This window comes from Sceloporus occidentalis, unplaced genomic scaffold (genome assembly GCF_023333645.1).
Source record: "Sceloporus occidentalis isolate IW3139 unplaced genomic scaffold, rSceOcc1.0.p SCAF_10, whole genome shotgun sequence".
NCBI lineage: Eukaryota > Metazoa > Chordata > Lepidosauria > Squamata > Phrynosomatidae > Sceloporus > Sceloporus occidentalis.
The window spans coordinates 6,354,947-6,377,006 of NW_028316990.1; the positions used below are offsets into that span (position 1 = coordinate 6,354,947).

General features: G+C 42.8%; 2 protein-coding genes across 3 annotated transcripts in view; both read left to right on the top strand.

The window, feature by feature from the left end:
• USP10 (ubiquitin specific peptidase 10) overlaps positions 1-2,995 on the top strand; it is a 34,921-nt gene extending 31,926 nt beyond the window's left edge. For both annotated transcript variants that reach the window (XM_089539483.1, XM_089539482.1), the window contains exons 13-14: positions 717-782; positions 1,869-2,995. In XM_089539483.1, the coding sequence (XP_089395609.1) occupies positions 717-782; positions 1,869-2,056 (254 nt within the window). In that variant the 3' untranslated portion in view covers positions 2,057-2,995. The remainder of the gene's footprint in view (positions 1-716; positions 783-1,868) is intronic.
• A 10,668-nt stretch (positions 2,996-13,663) lies between these two features.
• The window catches only part of LOC149305773 (cysteine-rich secretory protein LCCL domain-containing 2-like), a 45,442-nt gene continuing 37,045 nt past the window's right edge, over positions 13,664-22,060 (top strand). The window contains exon 1 of the mRNA XM_089539814.1: positions 13,664-13,810. The gene's annotated coding sequence lies outside the window, so the exon portion shown is untranslated. The remainder of the gene's footprint in view (positions 13,811-22,060) is intronic.

The following is a 22,060-nucleotide window of genomic DNA, read 5'->3' on the forward strand; positions in this document are numbered from 1 at the left end:
CAGCCTTGCCATTTTGACAAGTCTGACATCTTTTTTTAAAAAAATGCCCATCCTGAAATCATGGATATTGATTTTTTTCAATATTTTGACATAATTGGTATTTTTTTTAAAAAACAAACAGATCTAAATTCTTTTATCCCAAGTGTGTAGTATCAAAGTTACTGTGTACTATTACTCTTGTGGTGGAGAGTCAGCATAGTGCAGTGGTTTGAGGGTTGGACTACAATTCTGGGGACATGAATTTGATTCCCAGTTTGACCATAAAACCCACTGAATGACCTTGGGCAAGTCACATGCTCTCAGCCTCAGGGGAAGACAATGGCAAACCTCCTCTGAATAAATCCTGCCAAGAAAACCCCCATGATATTATGGACACAACTCCTTAGGGTTGCCATAAGTCAGAAATGTCTTGAAGGCACGCAAAAACAACAAATGTTACTCTTATACCTGTAACACCCAAATCTTGGGCAAGGATTCAGTCCAAGCTTAGACATGGACAGAGATCAAAGACAAGCCCATGCATCCCCAGGAATGGTGGCTATACATCCTGAGCCATTTCAGAAGCATAGAATATTGTCAGCAGATTCAGCTTTCAATAGTTCTCTTGTTCCTTCTACTGGGTGCTTTTTCTTTGGTTGCTTACATTTATAGTGGAGAGGAAGTAACATGGTAATACTAAAAGAAATAATTCATTAAAATGTTATGTCTTTTTTCAGAGTTGTTGTCTGCGGGTGTCAAAAGTAAAATTTTTAAAGGCCAAAGAACCTACCGGCTCTTTGCAGGTATGTGCTCCCTTCATCTCGGATACATGGGTTTAAAAGCACCTACTATTCTTAAAACACTTCAATTTCCTTCAAATCCATCATATATAGCAAAAATATAAAAGTGGTCCCTTATTGTATAAGCCAGGGATGTACAGCTGCGGTGCTTCAAAGGGTTTGGGGAACCATTGCCTTCTCTGGTGTAAGCTATCATCTATGGAACAATGATTCCAAGAATTCCATCCTCTCCAGAGTCATTCCCAGACAACACAAAACTCCACAGTGATGGTAGCAAAATAAGGAATCAGCCTTGTGGAATTCAGAATTTGTCTCAGGAATGACATTATTAATGGTCATGTTGGACAATGGCTTAGAAAATATTGGGGTGATGGAGAAAAGTAGGGTCTCTATTTATAGAGCATACAGTTGCATGTCAGTCCCTTCACAAATGTGATTAAATAAATTCTATATAAATGCCAGCATCCATTTCCTATTCAAGCTGTCCAGACTAACTTAGTTACAGTGGTACCTCGGGATACGAAATACCCAGGTTACGAAATTTTCGGGATACGAAAAAATCCCATTGGAAAACATTGTTCCGGGTTACGAAAGTTTTTTCGGGTTACGAAAAAACTTTTGGTGCTTTTCGGCGCTATTTTACACGGAATCGCGGCTTTTCCCCATTAGCGCCTATGGCAATTCGGCTTACGAAGGCTTTTCGGGTTACGAAATTGACAGCGGAACGAATTAATTTCGTAACCCGAGGCACCACTGTATAATGAAGTCTGGCTTGGTGGGTGGGAGAATCCAGCAGAGATCTGGCATTTTCTAAAGCTGCATAAGAAAGAGGAGACACCACTCTTTACTCAAGTCCTTGCAAGTGCAGATTCTGAGGAAGAGATGGGAATTTCTCTTACTTGAGCTGGATTTAAATCAGGAACTTCTCCTGCTGTTTCTTTCTCCATATTGCAGCACAAATGTGACTTTTTTCACCTCCTCTGCCTGAAGTCCATGCTTTGGGCAAACCCATCCTCTGTCCGAACTTGCTGCTCTGGTTTTGCTTTCCTGTTCATCAGTCCATTCCTTTTTCTCTGTGTGTCTTGGCAGTTGTCTATCATCATGGAAACAGTGCGACTGGTGGACATTACACTACAGACGTCTTCCAGATTGGCCTCAATGGCTGGCTGCGCATAGATGACCAAGCTGTCAAAGTGATCACGCAGTACCAGGTGGTGAAGCCGTCTGCCGAGCGCACAGCCTACCTCCTGTACTACCGCCGAGTTGACCTGCTTTGAAACCTCCTCTTTTTTTTTCTGCTGTGTTTGCCAGATTACCTGCTTTCTAGAACGCCAACTCTCTCTAACCCTTAACTCTCCTTCCCTCCATGCTCTTCCGAGTGAATCCTCCCCCTCCTTCTTGCAACTGTGGGATAGAGTGAAAGGGATGGCTTTCTTTTTGGGGTTTGTAAGCAGCCCGGGTTGTGTTGGCTTATTGACTTTGCTGAATGAAGTCTTTTGGGTTTGAAAGACTTGGTCTCACAAATCACACACACATACACACAGAGAGTAATTTCTTTTTTTTTCTTTTTTTTTTGTGCTAATGCTGAATCCTAAGAGATTAAAATAGGATTTACAGCTGATTCCCACTTTCTAATTGCATAGTAGAAACAGCCCTGCACCAGCAACAGAATTGTAGATTTCTGTAGATTTTACTTAAATGAAAAAACTAAAAAAAATCCCTCTACCTAACTTCCCCGTTAGTTTTTCCCTTTTTACTTTCTTTTTTTTGGATAAATGGTAAAAATGAGCCACTGTCTATCAAGGAAAAATGGTCCTCATTTAAAAAAAAATACTCTACAAAAAAGTATAATATACAGAGTTGCTGGTTCCTGATAGGAAGAGATACACATTTTAATAATTGTGCGATGAGAAACTGCTTAAGTACACATTGCAGATCAAAATACTTGGAGTTAAAATGTTAGTCTATATAGATGGGTGATTGTAACTTTATTGCTATTAAGAGATTTCAAAACTGCATTTATGCTTCTGTGTACATGGGATTTTAAAACAAAAAAAATATGGGCAAAATGATGAAGGTTGATATTTCTTTCAGTCTGCTTTGTTTAATTTTGCTGTCTGCTCTCCTATAATGTTGAGTTCCTAAGTGTACACAGTCTAGTGATATCTAGGAGTATAAAGTTGTCGCCCATCAATAAAAAAAAAGTCACAAAGTTGGTTTTAAAGCTCTGAGAGTATTCTTTGGTTAGGTCGGTTCATACTTAACAGTTATTAAAACATTTCTAAATCCATATCAGCAATCTCAAGTGGGAGTGTTTTAAAATAAACCTGCAGTCTTGAGAAATGGAAAATCAAGATGTTGATTGCACTATAGGCCCCAAATACTCATGTGAGCAAACAGTTTAAACATGGTTTCAAAATAAGGGCAATGCTGACACTAGTCCAGCCTCATGAAACGCCGAAACGTCTTTCCCTGCAGGTCTTGATCAGGCAAAGATTGTAGAGCAAGGCACTCCTTCAAAAGTCAAGATCCCAAACTATTTAGGGAGAGTCATGAACAAGAGAAGGGTTGGAGACTCCACCACTATGAAGGTTAGACATTGAGGCTAAGATCCATGAAAGGTATAGAGAAATGACTTTTCTACTTCTTACTGGAATGGGAAAATGGGTAGGCAGAAACACATCTAGTAAAAATAGTGAATCTGTTAAGAGATACTAGGCTGCTGAGTTTTAAGTCCTGGGGAACACAATGGGGAGAGAGGGGCTTTGTGGATTTCTCCAGAAGTCTTAAGGTAGTCACAGAGAGCAACAGGATACTGGACATTGTGTGGACCTTTGGTTTGATTCAACAGGACTTGTACATGATCACTTGTGGCAAGTATAGTGGGTTAGGGGTGAAAGACCTCTATGAATGTGGAAATACCATAAATAAAAAACACTATTATTACCTAAGAGTACACCTCTCTAGGTCCTCCAGTGCAACTCTGGTCAACATCTGCCTGGTGTTGATGATAGAATCATACTGGAGGACTTACAAAAGCTTGGAGAGATGTTTTCTTTGGCAATGTTTAGATTCTTCAGCACAACTCCTATGGTCAACTTCCAGCAGAATTGTGCTGGAGGACTCAGAGATTCCTAGAGAATAATATATTAAAGCCACAATTGTGGAGAGACAGCTGTATAAATGAAATCCAGTCAGGGCAAACAAGGTATTTGCATACCAAGAAAGTTGGTCTTTTTGTTCTTTTGTCTATGTGCCATAAAGGAACACTGCTGCTGTGAGTGTGTATGCATGTATAGTGTAGTGCAGTAACTTCTGGAAAGAGTTTATAAAGTTGCCACATCTCTCTCAGTGCTTTCATGAGCCTAAGTATATTCTAAAATAGTTATATGATCCTGTAGATCCCTGTGTTTTTTGACAGGGGAGGGGAAAGGATTTGCCACTCAGTGCCAAGCTGGCATCTCTTAGGATTCCACACATGCACTTTTCTGTGAGCCACATCCCACCTTCCTTCTGCTTAAAGCATCATTTGGCGTGTAACTAGGATGATTCTAGTCCACAAGTGAGATAATTGACAGGTATACAGTATCATTGAGCGAGGGCCACGTCAAGATTCTTACACATCTGAGCTGCGTTGACACTTTTTGGTTTTTTTTGTTTTGTCTTGCTATCCCAAATCCCAGTGCCAAGGAAGGGTCCCTAAATCCATGAACCCGAGTAGCCATTGACTGTAGCTATGCAGTGCTTTGAAAAGGCTTCTTACCATTTTCCCTTTACCTCTGTCATGTTCAATGTTTTAAAAATCATAACAGTGTATCATGGGATACAGATGTTTGCCTAGTGCTTTGGAAATTTACTTTTTTGGACTATGGCTCTCAGAATTCCCCAGTCAGCATGGCTATTGGGGATTCTGGGGATGTAATCCAGAAGGAACCATTTTTCTAGCTTCTGGGTTTATATTACAATATAACACAACTTGAATGAAAATAATCTCTAGTTTTATTTATAAGGTGGGTGTAGCATGGCTTCATTGAGTCCTGCCATATTGCGACATTTGGGGCTTGTTCTGGTTTCAGAGGGTCAGTGAATCCTCCCTAGGGTTTAGTGTCTTAACTTCATTAAGTTATTTTAAGATGATGGGAGTTGCAGTCTGAATGACCTCATGATTCCCATCTGGAGTTACGGACGGTATCCTTGGAGAAATTTTGGGATTTTTTAATGTGAAGATTTAGAATGTAGGCAGGTTTAGTCTTAGCTAGATTAATCCTAGGCCAAATTGTTCCTTAGACTACAGTTACCAGAATCTGCCAGCCAGATGGATTCAGGAGTGGTAGTCCACTTGGCCAACATATAGTTTCTGCTTTGTGGTCCGTAGCTTTTCCCCATCTTCCTGTTGAGATTTTGTTCTCTGGGGACAGAGCACACAATCCCTTTGGTGGTATGTGTGTGTTTTGTTTTGCTTTTAAGTTTAGCTCATTCTGTCCTTTTAAAGCTTGGGATGTGGGTAAACAATGCTTCAGATCAAGATGTTTTAAATCCACTTAAAGTCTCTGTTTATCTCAAAGGCCCATGTTGAAATGTCTTAACAGCTGCTGAAAGAAGGTATTCTTTTTAGCTTGCTTACATTTCTAGAGCAAGGGTGTTCCAGATCCACAGAGGACAACATCTTTGGAATATTTAGAACAAATGTGGTCAAACTTCTTCTCCCAGAACGGCCCATCATTGACTGTGATGTCCAGAGACAATAGGAACTGCAGTTCAGCAGTATATCTGAAGACCTGTGTTCTACCCACCACTATTTAGAGGCTGATGGTCTTCAGGAATCATCTCATAATAAAACCACAGAGCTACAGTTTTGACATTCTGGATCACAATATGTAGGACAGAGCAATAAAATAAGAGATGATTAAAGAGTGGAGTGGACTGAGCATGCCGTATAGTTTGTCAGCTGGTGTTGAAAAGAAAAAGATGAAGTGAGATTTTAGTGTCCTCAGCTAAGGACCACAAAGAGAAAACTATGCGTTGGCCAAGTGGACTACCATTCCTGAATCCACCTGGTTGGTAGAGAACTACAGAAACAGGGTGCCAATACAGTGGGCACTTGGTATCTGCTAGGGTTTGATTCCAGGACCCCCTGCAGACACCAAAATCTGTGGAAACCCAAGTCCCATTAGATGCAATGGCATAATGAAATGATATCCCTTGTATCAAATGGCAACGGATACCAATAGCTCCCTGCACCAGCAAGTATCAAGCAGGTAAAGTGAGTGAGGTGGCTGCAGTCAAATAAGATGAGGAATGGGAAGGGCAGCTATGAAAGAACTAGAAAAGATCCTGAAGAGTAAAGGCATACAACTGAGCACTAAAGTCAGAATCATTCAGGCCATTGTATTCCCTATTGCTGTGTATGGATGTGAGAGCTGGACAGTGAAGGAAGCAGACCGGAGAAAACTTTTGTGCTGAAGAAGAGTGTTTAGGATACCATGGACAGCCAAAAAGACAAACCAATGAGTCCTTGGACCGATCAGAGCTCTCCTTGGAAGCCAAGATTATCACATTGAGGCTGTTGTACTTTGGCCACATAATGAGAAGACATGGACCTCTAGGAAAAAACAATAATACTAAGAAAGGTAGAGGGGAGAAGGAGGAGGGGAAAATATGTGCCGGATGGATGGATCAGAGGGATCATGGGCATGGGTTTGCAGGACCTAAGCAGAGTAATGGAAGATAGGGGATCTTGGAAATGTCTCATCCACAGGGTCGCCATGAGTTGAAATCGACTCAAGCTAGCAACAACAAAGCTATACCCTTTTAAGTTAACATTTCACACCATGGCAGACAAGCTGAGTGATGCAGCTCCTGACACCCTTTGACCAAAGCCAGTATCTCAGTGACACCAAAGTTCATTTGCTCCCCAGCTGGACAATGGGCACCAACCTGTACCTATTTTCCATCTGGGGAGCAAATACACTTTTGATGTTGGGTAATGTTACCAAGAGAGCCAGCATGGCTTAATGGTTTGAGTGTTGGACTATATGATTCTGGAATCCAGAGTTCACTTCCCACTTGGCCATGAAGCTCACTGGGCGAGCTTGGGTGAGCCACACTCTCTCAGCCTCAGAAGATGACAGTGGCAACCCCCTTCTGAAGAAACTTCAGAAATGATAGGTTTGCCTTAGGGTTGCCATACGTCAGAAATGACTTGAAGGCACACAACAACAAAGTGTTGCTAACCTTTCGGAAAGGCAGGGCAAGAGAGGTCTGAGTCCTCTTCTGAGGAGCAATTCTCTCTTGTCAACATCACAACACAAGATGCTTGGGGATGCATGCATGCAACATCTGTATGGGGTCCTTGGCTACTTGAGGCCCTGGAGCAACTGCGATAATTGTCCCATTGATAATCCGGCCTTGACAACAATCTTGGACTCCATTTTTGGACTGCATCTTTGATCTTGTGTTTTATAGCCACTGCTGAAAAGCATCTGTCCAAAGCACAGCTGTTTCTGGAATACATTCATTAAGGATTCTCTGAAAGCTTTTCTTCTCGTGATGAGCAAAGTTAAGAAACGGCAAGTTATGGCTTTTAAATCATTTGTGCAAGCCCTGTCCTCTTCATTGCCAACCTGGTTTCCATTAGCCCTCTGCATTTTAATTGCTGGTTTTGTTTTTACAAGGCGCCCCTTCCCTGCCTGTGAAAGAGGTGTTACTCAGTTCTTTGGAGATGTGTTAAATTAGGAGGAAATTGTGAAAGAGGAAAGGAGTTACGTGTTTAGAAATGAAACATCCTGCCTAAAAGAGAAAACTTCACAACAAACTTCTGTGAATTGACGCTCCTTAACTAATTGGACGGGTTCGCCACCGTGCAACTGGACATCACATTGGCATGATATTAAGATTTTTGTTTTAAAACACTCTCTTTGTAAAAGAATGCCGCTGGGATTTAATTATGGTTTTGGAAACAAATGTCGAAATGCTTTTAGGATAACTTGAGTGTGTGAGTGACTTAAATTGGTTCAATTTTCAGTGTTGTTTTCACACCACAGGGATGTGCAATGTGCCAGCTGATTGCCAAGCATCCATTTTGGTCCCTGCCAGGGCTTAGCCAACTCAGTTGAGCAACATCCTATCATTATAACCTAACCACAGTTGTAGTTTCTCTTGCGTGGGCTCCACAGCACCACATTCCACGACAAGGAACAAACTGCGTGTTGCCTTTAGAGAACATGGCCGTAACGGTCTGTCCGGATGTCAGCCAAACATTACAGATATGCACACATTGGGGTTTGGGCTGATAACAACTGGTTTGAAGCACTCCTGGAAGCTCAGCTGTTGGAAATAGGAGGACCCTGAGCCAGAGAGTGTTTCTCTTTCTCTCATGTTTGCTTCCAGCATGCAGTGAGATCCCCCTTTTGTGAAAGGATCCACTTCATGTAACACAAGGAAGGGAAATGTGCAACACAAAATGCAAACTGAGATCAATTCAGGTTGACCAGACATCCTCTCTTTCAGCCTTCTGTCCAGGAGGAATTGCAAAATGTCCTCCATTCTGAGCCTAAGATGCAAGAATTTATATTTCTATTGTCCCAAACACACTGCAGAAACAATCCAGTCTGAGACCACTTTAACTGCCCTGGCTTAAGGCTAGTAAATTCGGGGAAACATAGTTTTGTTAGTCTTCTCAGTCAGAGACATCTGGTGCCACAATAAACCACCGTTCCCAGGATTCCTTAGCACTAAGCCAGGGCAGTTAAAGTGGCCTCAAACTGGATTATTTCTGCAGTGTGTCTTGGACCAAAGAGTGTCTTTAGCCTTATTTTGTGATGCCCTACATTTTTTTTAAATGTGCTACATTTATCTTGTCCTCCTTTGTGGTTATGGTATCTGGTCACCCCAAATCAATCGGCATCATCATGAATGACTATTAGATCTCAGGTTTTGTTCCTCATGATGGACATCATTGGTGCCATCATTTTAGCAGTCTATGGTTTTATTCACTTCTGTTCATGGCTCTGGATTCCTGACTGTCTCTTCCTGTGTTAATAACACTGTTCTTATTTTTCCCCATCCTGAAGTTCAAGAGAGGGAGATTTTTCTTGGATTCATATAATGTCCTTGGCTTGTTCTGTCCCTTGGATCTGCTTTCATAGAGACACACCCTTCCAACCCAGATTTCTCTGTGTCCCTTTGCTAAGGTCTCACATCAAAGCTTGGTGTGGCTTCAGAGCTCTGTCCAAAAAGCAGATTATGGAGCACATTTTACAGTGCATTAATTACAGGGTCTGCTAGTAGCCTATTTATTTTATTCCAATTTTTTAATTTCTTAAAAATAGGCGTCCTGAAATTATTTTCAGGGCCAACCATCTTCTGACTCAGCTCCTTTGCTGGGGGAAAAAATCCACTGCTGTCTTCTTTGAAATCCTCTGACAGTCATTCAAGTTCAATGGCTCATGTTTAGGAGGCCAGAGTTCTCTGAAGGCTTGTCTGTTTTCCTCATTTTTATGGCCTATAAAGCCCTACATGGCTTAGGTCAAGATTATCTGATGAATATCTTCCTCTCAGTTGTCTCTGACAGCATCCACGCTGCGGAGATAACCCAGTTCCATTGATATGACTCAATATGGCTATGGGATTCTGAGATTTGTTGTTTTTCCTCAGAGCTTCTCTGTCAGACAGCTCTGGTGCCCAAACTACAATTCCCAGAACTCCATAGCATTGAGCCATGGAGTTGAAGTGATGTCAAACTGGGCTATTTCTGCAGTCATCATGCAGCCTCTGTCTGAACTTTGAGATCTTTAAGGGAAACCCTTCTCTTGATCCTATCACTCTTACAAATGCATGCAGTAGGAACACAGGAGAAGGTCTGCTTGGTGGGTTCTCCCAGAAAAAAGGGCCCCTCCTGAACATCTCAAAGCATGTGCGGGTTCATATGGGGAGCAGCATTGCTTTAGAATATCATTTGTTGTTAACTGCCCTCAAGTCGACCTCGACTCATGGTGCCCCTATGGATGAGACATCTCCAAGACCCACTGTCCTCCACTGCTCTGCTTAATTCTTGCAACCCCATAAAACCCATAGTGACCTCCTTAACAGAGTCCATCCATCTGGCTTGTGGCTTCTCTGCCTCCTTCCCTACACCTTTCCCTGCATTATTGTCTTTTCCAAGGAGTCCTTCCTCCTCATGATGGGTCCGAAGTATGACAGCCTCAGTTTGGTCATCTTGGCTTCTTCCAGGGAGGTTTCTGGCTTGATCTGCTCTAGGACCCATTTGTTTGTCCTTTTGGCTGTCCATGGGATCCTCAGCACTCTTCTCTCCAAGGAGTTGGTTTTCCTCCTATCTTCTTTCTTGACTCTCCAGCTCTCACATCCATCCATGGTAATAGGAAATACAGTGGCTTGTATGATTCTACCTTCTGTGCTCAGTTGTAAGTCTTTGCATTTTAGAATCTTTTCTGGTTCTTTCATAGCCCCATTCTTAGTCTTCTGATTTCCTAACTGCAGTCCTCATTTCTATCCATGTTTGATCCCAGGTAGGAGAACTCCTTTACTATTTCTATTTCTTCCTTGTCTAGGTTGAACTTGTGAAGGTCCTCGGTGGTCAGTATTTTTGTTTTCTTTATGTTCAACATTCAGCCTGCCTTTGCGCTTTCTTCTTTGATCTTTCTTAGTAGTGGTTCCAAGTCTTTGAGGTTTTCTGCTAGTATTATGGTGTCATCTGCATATCTTAGATTGTTGATATTTCTTCCTTCTATTTTCACTGCGTCTTCTTCTGTTTTTCTTATAATATGTTCGGCATACAAATTGAACAGATAGGTTGAAAAATATCATAGAATCACATAGAATCCAGAATAATAGAATCATGGAGTTGGAAGACACAATCCAAGCACACCCGACAGATGGCCATCCAGCCTCTGTTTAAAGACCTCCAAAGAAAGAGACATCACAATTCTTTGACAGAGGGCCTTCCTTTGTCAAGCAGCTCTCACCATTAGGAAGTTCCTCCTAATGTTGAGGTGGAATCTCTTTTCCATTAGTTTGCATCCATTGCTCCAGGTCCTAGTCTCTGAAGCAGCAGAAAACAAGCTTGCTCCCTCCTCAATATGACTTCCCTTCAAATACTTAAACAGGTCTATCATATCTCCTCTTAACCTTTTCTTCCCCAGGCTAAACATCCCCAGCTCCCTAAGTCTCTCCTCATAAAGCATGGTTTCTAAACCCTTCACCATTTTAGTCGCCCTCCTTGGACACGCTCCAGCGTCTAACATGCTTCTTGAATTGGGATGCCCAGAACTGGATACTGTAGTCCAAGTGATGCATTTGAAATTGTGTCTTTAGTATTTCACTTTTTAGAAAATCCCATCCATGATGAACTTCCTTTGCTTTTAATATTCCTGGCCATGCGGTATTTCCCTAAGTTTACTGTAACCAGTTCTCATAAAGTCTAGAATGCATGGAGTTTGTAGACAGTGTCGAATGACTACACAACTCTTCAAAATCTTAGCTCCAATGCAGTGTTACCTAGTTGCATAGATAATGATAAAATTACATTCTTGGCCAAGACCATATACAATAGTTAATCCTTTTTTATGTTTTTTTTCTGAAGATGCCAGCCACAGATGCTGGCAAAACGTCAGGAATAAACTCTTCTAGAACATAGCCACATAGCCCCCCAAAAAACCACAAAAACTATGGATGCCAGCTGTGAAAGCCTTCGACTTCACAATAGTTACTGTTTGCCAAATCAGGATTGTTGAAATCTCTCCATGCAGAGTAACTGTACCACACAAACCTTGTGTTCAGTAGCAATACTGTGCAACTGGATGCGTAGCCACATCTGCGTATCCAGAGGCACAACAGGCACAATTGCAACCCTGAACTGAATGCAAACATTTTACATTGGACTGCATGCCCAGCCATTTGCACACAGGGCAACCTCTGCATGCATAAATCGCCACGAGGATCGCCGGCATTATAAATGTATGTTTTAAGTTAGGGATGAGTAAGTCTGTCCTCGTTGCTCTCTCTCTCTCTCTCTCTCTCTCTCTCTCTCTCGCACACGTTTGAATTTCCATAAATACTAATAAAAAACGGAAAAGGAAATGAAATCCTCACTCATCCGGAGCTGAAGCCGGATAGCCCTTTGGTGTAGAATCAGAGCTCCCTCTAATGTTCTTCTATATAGTACATTGGCTGAGCATTATATTTGCACTTTCAACAGGAACAGCTGCTGGGCATGCAATAAACCCTCAGTGCCTGTTTTCGGAATTATTTCATCATGCCCCTCTTTCGTGATTCATTTCTTTCACGATTCATTATAATATTGGCCCATTTCTGGAAGGGGGAGCTTGCAGAATTGTGTCATTGCATTGTAACAAATGGATCATGATCCAGGAGAAAAAGGGATCCAGACAAGAGAGTGGGTATACAAATCTATCTGCTTATTCTGTTCTTCTGTTCTTTTTAAAAGCATTGATATACCACCTTTCCAATAAGAACAACCTGCTCAGTTTTGTTGCAGCTCAGTCCTGCAACACTGTCCCAAAAGCAAAACATCCTACAATAATAACAACAAGCAGCAAAAGGTGTAGCAAATAAAGGCAACAAGCATTCGCTCTGCAAGGCTGCATCAGTGCTGCAGAATTAATGCAGTTTTGACACTGCTTTGATAGCCATGACTCTCTCTCCAACAGAATCCTGGGATCTGTAGTTTTGTTGAGATATTTAGCCGCCTCTGAGAGCATTGGTGCCACAACAAACTAGAATATTAACCAAGATGCTAGGGATTCTGGGAGCATTTTGCTGATCGCTTGGGTGGCTACCACACTGTAGAAATAAAGCAGTTTGACACCATTTCAACCGCCGTGGCTCCATCCTACAGAATCCTGGGATTTGTAGTTTGTAGTTTGGTGAAGCGACAAAGTTTGGTGAGGGCTGAAAGAAAATTGCATGACGGGGCAACAACATTTTTTTTTTTAAGAGGACGATGGTCTCCTTTGTCATTCTTCTTCCTTCCATCATTTCCCCAACATCCAAAGCACACTGCAGAAATAATCCAGTTTGAGACCGCTTTAATTGTCCTGGCTCAATCCTAGGGGATTCTGGGAGCTGCAGTTTTGTGAGACATTGAGCCTTCTCTGTCAGAGAGAGCTCTGGTGCTACAATAAACTATAGCTCCCAGTATTCCTTAGCACTGAGTCAGGGCAGTTAAAGTGGTCTCGAACTGGATTATTTTGGCAATGTGTTTTGGACCCTGTTCAGTTTCCCAGGACTCCCAATGTTAGTCTACTTCCATTGATTTGCTGCCATATAGTTTCTTTAAATATGATGGTGTTGTTTATTTTAATGTATGTTTTAACAGTTAATGGTTTAATTTGATGTTTATGGGGAAGGTAGTAACTACTGGGATATGAGGGTTTTATGCATCTTTTAATCTGTAAGCCGCCTCGATTGTCATGGACAGAGAGGTATGATGATGATGATGATGATGATGATGATGATGATGATGATGATGATGATGATGATGATGGCAACTGACACCTTTGGAGGGAAAGGCAAGAAGGCTGCCAGCCACTAAGAAATCTGATTCTTCTTCCACATTTCAATGTTTTGTTAAAGAAAAGTGTGGCAGAGTATTGCATTCAAACTCTTTAACTACGACTCCAGATCAACTTTTCTCTCTCTCTTCTCTTCTTGGAAATAAACCCATCCCAAACCCAAGCATCAATAGTGGTTAAATAAAAGGCAGCTTCCAGGGAAATTTCATGCAAGGAGCTCCTCCAATCTACTCCAAAGGGCTGGGCAAGCAAGCAAAGGGGAGGAGAGAGGATGCTATAAAGGCAACAGACCAGATACTGTTCTGCCATAGCTGCTCTGAGAATCTGGGGAGAAGGAGGCAGATCCTTTTTCCTTCCCCTTCTCTTTCTCTCTTCTCCTGCTTCCCAGTTTTGAAATTCAGGACAGATCTTTCTTTCTTCGATACCAGGAGCATTCAAAGGAGTGCAGCACCAGGATCTCTCTCCCATCCCTTGGCAAGGGTAAGTGCACTGTCTTGGTCTATCTTTAGGTGAGAGATGGGGATATATATCTGGATGTAATATAGAAAGAGAGAGATTCCAACTGCTTCCCACCCATTTTGCAAGATGACTTTCCTATCCTATAGGAAAGGGTTCTTTTTGGCATTTGTTTTCCCTCTGGAAAGGAAACTCATTGACTCTCATCAACCTGAAGAGATAGGAGAGATTTATTTTAGATGAAGCCATACTATTTGACCTGTCTTTTTCTTTCTTTCTTTCTTTCTTTCTTTCTTTCTTTCTTTCTTGAGGAATACATAGATACAGCTGGTCTAGATATCATGCTAGAATCAAATGGCCCAGCAATGACCCTGAGACTGAATTAACTACAGTATTTGGAAGCACAAAGCCAGCATGGTTTAGTGGTTCGAATTGAGGAACAGATGAGGGAGTTTATCACACTGGGGCTAATTTTGGCATTAAAGTGAGATTAAAGCACATTGAAAGCATTCCACAAATAAGGCAGGAATAATTGCATGAATAATTATCACTTCCAATAATTGCACAATTGGATGTCAAGTTGATGTCAAAGCGCATAATGACCAGCAGTGTGAACGATACATTTCTGCCGCGCCACTTTCTGTCTACAGTATTTGCGTGTATGTTTTTTTCTAAATGACAAAGTGGCCTCATTATTGATTGATTGATTGATTTGGTTATTGATTGATTTGCTTTGATTAAAAGTAGGGCTGTCCCCTTACTCCTCACCCTGCAAATGCAAGCTCTGTGTGAACAGGAGCATGGCCAACTTGCCCAATTGCATAGCATCAAGTTGCAAAAGGATGAGGAATCTAACCCATTCCATCTGATACAAGATCCCTATCCCAAGTTTGGCTCTTGTCCATATCGGAGCTATATTGTTTTTATTGTCTAATTTGTTCTGAAAAGTAGAAATTGTGAGACGGCTTGCAGGCGGGCAATTAGCCTTGTTGGAGCAAACTGTCCAAGTGTCTTGTGGCATCCTTGAAGGCTGACCAGTTTTCCTTGGCACCAGCTATTGTGGACTTCAGCCTGTTTCAGAGCAGATGCATCACAGCCTTATTCTGAACAAAACTTGTTAGTCTTTTAAAGTGTCACAATATTTTTGTTGTTGTTGTTGCTCTCGTTCTGCTTCTCTTGCTTGTCTTTGATCGCTGTTTGCTTTCCATGGGAATGCCTGAAAACTTGGCACTAATGATCTTACTCTTACTTACTGACTTTGCCCATACTATCCAATATTTCACAGACGAATACTGGCACACTTAGAGCCAAACAACATCAGAGTGTGAAGAAGATGTCGATGTTAGTAATGAACATCATTAGTAGTGATTAAGTTAGTAATGAAAGGGGGGGGGGGAATACAAACTAGGAGAAGCTGCAGCAGTTTGCTTTTGCCTGAGGCTACTGGGAAGAGCAAGATTTGACCTCCTTCCTCTCATCTCCTCCCTCGCTGAGTTAACCAAGTGCAAACTACTTTTGAACATAGTTTGCAGGAATGGAAGTAATCTGAGAACAAAAGGGGAGAAGTGAGAGGAGGAGAGAGAAACTGGGACTTTTTAAAAGCAGCTGGAAAAGTGGAAGGATAGAGGTTTAATCAGAACCATCTTGGTTAAATCCGGACAACTGGAGGGTAAGCTGGTCTTGCTCTGTTTCTCCCATTAATGATCATTCCACCTCTTTTCCTAACTCCACTTTTACAAGCTGACTTTGCACTTGTGCAGCGTTCATCTGTTTTCCACTTCATTGTCTCGGTCTAGGACTTCTCTTCTCCTCCTTTCGTAGTCCTTTGCACAGTTTCAACTGTTCATCCCAGACACCTTGACAATTTCTCCTGCAAATGCCTGTTTCGTAGCTAGAGGGCAAGGTTGTTTCTGACCTGATCACTCCCAGCTCCTTCACAAACTTCTTGAATATGTCCTAAGAAGCAATCTTGCATCCCTTAGAGTTCATCATTTGTAGATGCAATGGCACTTGCGTTCCTTTTCCAAGAAAAAGAGAGAGAAGGGGTGTGTGCGCGCACCACAATCTTGACAAGGAGCAATGTTTTCTGAAATAAGAGAGCACTGTAGCCGAATAGGGAAATGAAATGGGATGGGAACTGTTCAAATACCAGACTGTAGCAGAGACATCAAGTAGTGCTGCAAAAATATGGGACGAAATTTCAAATGGTCACTTAGCAGGGCCACATTGCTGGATAAATGCAATAGAAAACATGCCCAAAAAGGTGGGTGAAGAGCAGCTGAAATTACCCAACAGTGTTCTCGGCATTGATCGCTCCAGATGTGTCTAAAAAATAAACAAGTCCCATAATCCCCAGACCACTCAGCAAGCTGTCTGGGGCTGATGGGGTGCATAGTCCATGATCTCTGGCAGGGAGCCTAGTTCAAATGTATTTCTCTTGCACCCTTTGGGTTCATTCTGTGAATGGGGGCATGTATTAACACTCCCCAGTTTACTCAGCCCTTCTGTTAATGGCTGTGGTTTAAGGGCCACAGTCCCTCCTGCTCTTAAGAAGGACTACCATTTAATTTACTAGGGATTAATTTTTTAGTAGAGATGCATAGGAGTGCTCTCCAGTCCTCTCCAGGTTTAACTCCAGTCATAAAAGTTCAATGGGACAAACTCCTGAGGAAATAGCAGCTTTCATGACATCTGTGTGAAACATCTGTGGCAGGAGCATGGTTAACACTACGGAGCAGCTGGAGAACACATTGTTCGACATCCGAACTGTGCGATTGCTAAAGGCAAAGGCAGACATAATATTGTGAAATCAGTCCTTCCTTGCGGTATCTCATGCACACTTAAGTCCCACTCTGCACTTGGGAGATAATGCATGCCTTTAGTTTAAGCCATTAGTAAAATGGATGATCAACTTCCATTTCAAAGATTATTATTAGATTATATGGGCCGATTAACATGAAACAAGACTGAAGGCTGAGATCGGAGCACATCATGTGCCGCGTGATGTCTGTGGGATTAACTCATCACACTTTTGGATTGCAAGTGCAGCCGAACCCTTCCCTCTTGAGCAGCAGGGCGAATAATTGGTAGGTGTTGAAGCATGCCAAGAAAGTGGGCATAGATAAGAATCAGTTCCTTTCTTCATGGTTGCATTTGACTTGTATGGATAATACTATGGCTGCATCTACAGATCTGGCTTTGTACAGGGTGGCATTCCCTTTTCCGAGACATTGCAGAATTAATGCCATTTGATACTGCCAGGGCGTGATGCTGTGGAATTCTGGGATTTGTAGTTTAGTGTGCTGTTTAGCCTACTCTGGCAGAGAACTCTGGTGCCACAACAAGCTACAGATCTAGAGGATGAAGCCATAACAGTTAAAGCACTGTCAAACTCTATTAATTCTGCAATATAAATGCAGCCTAGTAAAAGAAGAAGTTGCCCTATGCAAAGCCAGGCTTTTAGAGTCAAAGCAAATGGGGTGGGATAATTCAGCATATCTGGGATGTTTGTGAAGAATTTGGTGCCCCTGGGATGCCCCCTGGTTCCCCTACAATGGCTGCCCACCATCACCACCATCCAGAAGTGGTAGGAAGTACTGTGCACTTCCAGACCTGAACCTGAATTGTTTTCCAGGATTAAAAAGTGCAAGGGGGGAAATCTGAGGGCCACAAAAACAGCCCATGGACCATATGCATCTCCAGGGCCACATATTTCTGGGCAATCTAGTGAATTCAAGTTGCTGGACATGTCTGGCTGTGCTGGGGATGGATGCTGGGAGATACCATTTTACAAAAGTTTCCAAACTCTACTCATGACCCTCCCCAATGTGCCATTTTGATGGCTGTGCAACTTAGCAAACCCTTCACACATTGAATGTGCTGCGCCTATCCACAGATTGATGGCTCATTGCAAACTTTTCTTGCTTGCAATGAGCCTGATTTTGGTCTTGCGGACTGAGGCTTAACCAGAACTGTACATGCAACTTGATACAAGGCTGTTTGTCAGAGCTGTTTGGTTGCCCAGTCTTTCTCTCGTGCTCCCAGATGTCTATTCTGGTGTCCTCTTTCCAAACCGAAAACTAACTCCAACATCGGCTGGACCTCCAAAGGATTTCCCTTTTGTTCCACCCCTCCAGATTTTTCCGCATCTTCTCCTGTGTCTGCACCAGGAGGATTTCCCCCCCTCCCCAAAGCCCTCTTTCTGTGGACTCATGGATTTCTGAGCCATCCCAGGTGTTTAAGCAGCATCTGTAGCACACAAGCCAGATTCAAAAGGAGGTCACTCTCCCTTCCTCCCCTCTCCCTCCCTCTTGCCTGAAACAAAAGCAAAGTTTACTCAGCTGCCCAGATGACAGCAAGTTCCTTTCAAAGCAGCTGAAGGCACATCCCAAGAACTCCCTTCCAACTCAAATACAATCTTCGTTGGGATTTTTGGACGGCATCTCAAGGGCTACGGCCCAGAATCGGTTGTTAGTCCCAACGAGAAAAGACTGGCCTTCTTAAGTTGCCATTGATTCAAGAGGACTACTCTAGACCTATTGATTCAATAGGTTGCCTTTAGTCAGGACTAAAAATCAGAGTTTAGGCTGAGTGTTGGAAAGTGACAGATAAGAGGTTGTTTGCAATGTATTCCCTTCCCTCCCAACAACTATATAACCCAAATTATACAGCAGTTATAATTTGCTGAGGATTTGCATTTTTCATTTTGTAGCTTATTAGTTGCTTACTAGTTGCTTTTCTACATAAAGTGGCAGAGGGGGCATATCACATGGTTTGAGTGCTGGCTCATACCACGCCGCATCCTATTGCATTTGACTACCCTAAAAGTAATAACTTGAGCGAGGAAAAGTTACTTTTGGGGCTTCTTGTTCCAATAATTTCTGATTTACAGTATAACCCTGTTACAGAGTTTTCTTGGCAAAGTTTGTTTAGAGGGGGTTTGCCGTTGTCTTCCTCTGAGGCTGAGAGAGTGTGACTTGTCCAAGGTGCATGGTGGAGTGGGGATTCAAACTCTGGTCTCCCAGAGTCCTAGGATGTGTCTACACTGTTAGTCTCAGAGATAAGGGAATCGATCTCAGCATGGGGCATTAAACTATGTCTCTGGAGACCAGGATTTAAATTCTGGCACAGCCGTGTAAACCCACTGGGTGATCTTGGGCAAGTCACACTCTCTCAGCCTCCGAGGATGGCAATGGCAAACCCACTCTGAAGAAACTTGCCCAGAAAACCCTATGATAGTTCTGCCTTAGGGTCACCATAAGTTGGAAACGACTTGACAACACATAACAACAAACAGCTAATCTCAAAGGTGCTACAAGATCCCTCAGTAGAAGATAGCAGAGGCACAGCAGAACGGCTTCCCTACAGAAGGAATTTCTTCAGACAGTCATTGGCACGCAGTCAGTGCTACAACACCATCTAAATCTTAGGAGGATTTTGGACTACAGATGCCTATAAATCCCTTTGCAAATCAGCCACTTTTGGAGGAAGGGACCTTTCTTGGTGCCTCAAGCCCTTGAGAGAGAATCCAGCTGTGAAAGAAAAGACATAGACTCAGGGTGTGCATGCATGCGCGTCTATCTGTGTCACCGTATTGTTCAAAGGACACCCCGCTGGGCCTTAATGATCCAAAGTCTGCCTAAAAAGTGGGACATTGTGGTTGCCTCTTCTCTGCACTGGAGCATCTTGAAATGTCTGAGCCGAGAGAGAGAGACCAGCAGCGTCATCTGCTGCTTTATCACAAGACGGAAAAGTAGTGGCCAAGTTCCCAGCTGGAAGCAAAAGCTAGACGCTGTTGTTAGCTTAGGCAGCGTAAAGAGCAGACGGTTCCTTGTGTGCCGGAGATGGGGATAAGGAGATAGTTTAAGTATCTGTATGTGTGCCCAGGTCTGGAAAAGAAGTGGAGCATGAGCAAGCATGGATCTCTTTATTTCACTCTTAGCTCTTTTAGTCTGGGGGAGGAAAATAGAGGGGTACACTATAGACATATGAATCTATATCCATGGTTTATTTATTGGATTTGTATCTCACCTTTCTCCCAAAATAGGATTCAAGGTGGCTTGGTTCCCTCTCTCAGCAGTGGCTGTGATGTCTGTGGGAGACGGTGAATCTGTTCTGGGTTTGGATCCATATTTTAAAAAACCTGTCCAAGATGGCTGAACCTATTATGTATATCTTAGGGACTAACTGAACGATAGAAGTTGGTAGCACGAGCTTCCGTAGACTAAAGTCTACTTCCTCAGATGCATTCTTTATGCGTCTGAGGAAGTAGATTTAAGTCTACGCAACTTCATGCTACCAACGTCTTTCTTTCAGTTAGTCTCAAAGGTGCTACAAAATCCCTCTACATACTGATTCTACAGACTAACAGGGATATACCTTTGACTTCTCGGGCTCCATTTTGGTACTCTGGATGTTTTAGACTTCAGCTCCCAGAATCCCTGACTGTTAGCCAAGCCAGCTGAGGCTTCTGGGAGTTGAAGTACAAAACACTTATAGGATCAAAGTTTGGGAAGCACTAATATACACTGTAGTAATGATGTAGGTCAACACCAGAAAGTGCTGCAGCTCCATCCTTTAGGATCCTGGGATTTGCTGTCTCTGCCAAAGTGTGCTGGTGTCTCATCAAACTACAGATCTCAGGATTCCATTGCAGATAAACTGATGTCTGACTGCATTATTTCTACACTACAGTTGCACCTTTTCATACCTCCTTTAAAGTTGGAACTCTCCCACCGAATAGATTTGGTGCATTGGATGGCTCTTGTAAAATTCAGAGTAAAACCTGGCACGGTTTCACTGTCAGCGATATTGGCGCTACTGGCTTTTCTTCATAATAATTGAACTTAGGGGTCCATCCAATAAAGCTGAGTAGTTGGGAGAGTTAGGAGAGACAAAAGGAAATCCATGGTGCCTATGGAATTCATGGCCAAAGGATGTTGTAGTAGTCCCCAATGGAGATAACTTTAAAATAAGTTTGGAGAAATTGGTGGAGGATGGGCCCATCAGTGGCTACTAGCTAGGATGACTGTATATGCCATCAAATATATACCAGAAGCATGTGAATACCAGCTGCTGGGGAACAAAAATGAGAATGTTGTGTCATGGCATACTTGTTTTCTACAACTAGGTCAGAAGAGATGCTGACTCAAATAGACCTTTGGTCTTACCAAAGGCTTTTCTTCCATTCTCTTCAACTTTCTCAGAGCAGAATATATGGAATCCTGCATCCAGTTCTGGGCACCACAATTCAAAAAGGATGTTGACAAGCTGAAGTGTGTCTAGAGGAGGGCAACCAAAATGGTGAAGGGTCTGGAAACCATGCCTTATGAGGAGAGACTTAGGGAGTTGGGTATGGTTTGCCTGGAGAAGAGAAGGTTGAGAGGGGACATGATAGTTATTTTATTAATCCTTGGTGCAAATCATTACTCATCTCATTTTAATTGTTGTGGAGCAAAATTTGCCATGAACGCAATGAGATAGAGGAGGCACATCTCTCTGGGATCATATGGGAAGGACCGTATGGGAAGTCCTTCAGATAGCATGGACTGGGAACGCATGAGGGTTTATAGGTCATAGCCATCACGTTGAACGGTTCCTTGAAACAGACCAGCAGCTGGTAACAACCCACCTCTCACTTTGCAGCAGAAATTGGGGGGTCTTTGCTAGCAAGGCCAAGAACCAGGCTGCAACCTCAGTTTGATCCCCTGATCCTTTGGATTCTGCAGCGTTCTGCCAAAGAATGCGAGGCTGGCTGACCGTATCTGCGCTTGCTTTGGCGTGTCATCACATTTATTCGTTTAAATCATCTTGAGGCCAAAACATCTGGCTTTGGCCACATCCAGTAACAGGAAGCTGGATCGTTTTTTGGGGAGGTGGGGAGGGAATGGAGCATCAGGAGGAATCTTCTGGACAGCTTTGGCCAAGCCTGATGTTTACATCTCCTCTTGCACTGATTTTTATTGAAGGCCTCTTCTTTCAGGGAGGCACTTCATGGATCTTGGCAATGGCTCATGCAGGAAACTGCAAGTCACTCAGCGCTCCCAAGACACATACCCTTTTCGACTGTCTCCCAGTTTGGCAGGGGCAGCCCTGATAAATCCTCTGTCATCCCAGTTTTGCAGCTGCTTTAAAAATATGCCACCTTCCCCATCCCCTTCCCACTTCCTTCTTAATCTTTGCCCTAGCTTCAATATCTGGCAATAGAGGTTGCATCTGCATTGCAGAAATAATCCAGTTTGACATCACTTTAACTGCCATGGCTCCATGCTACAG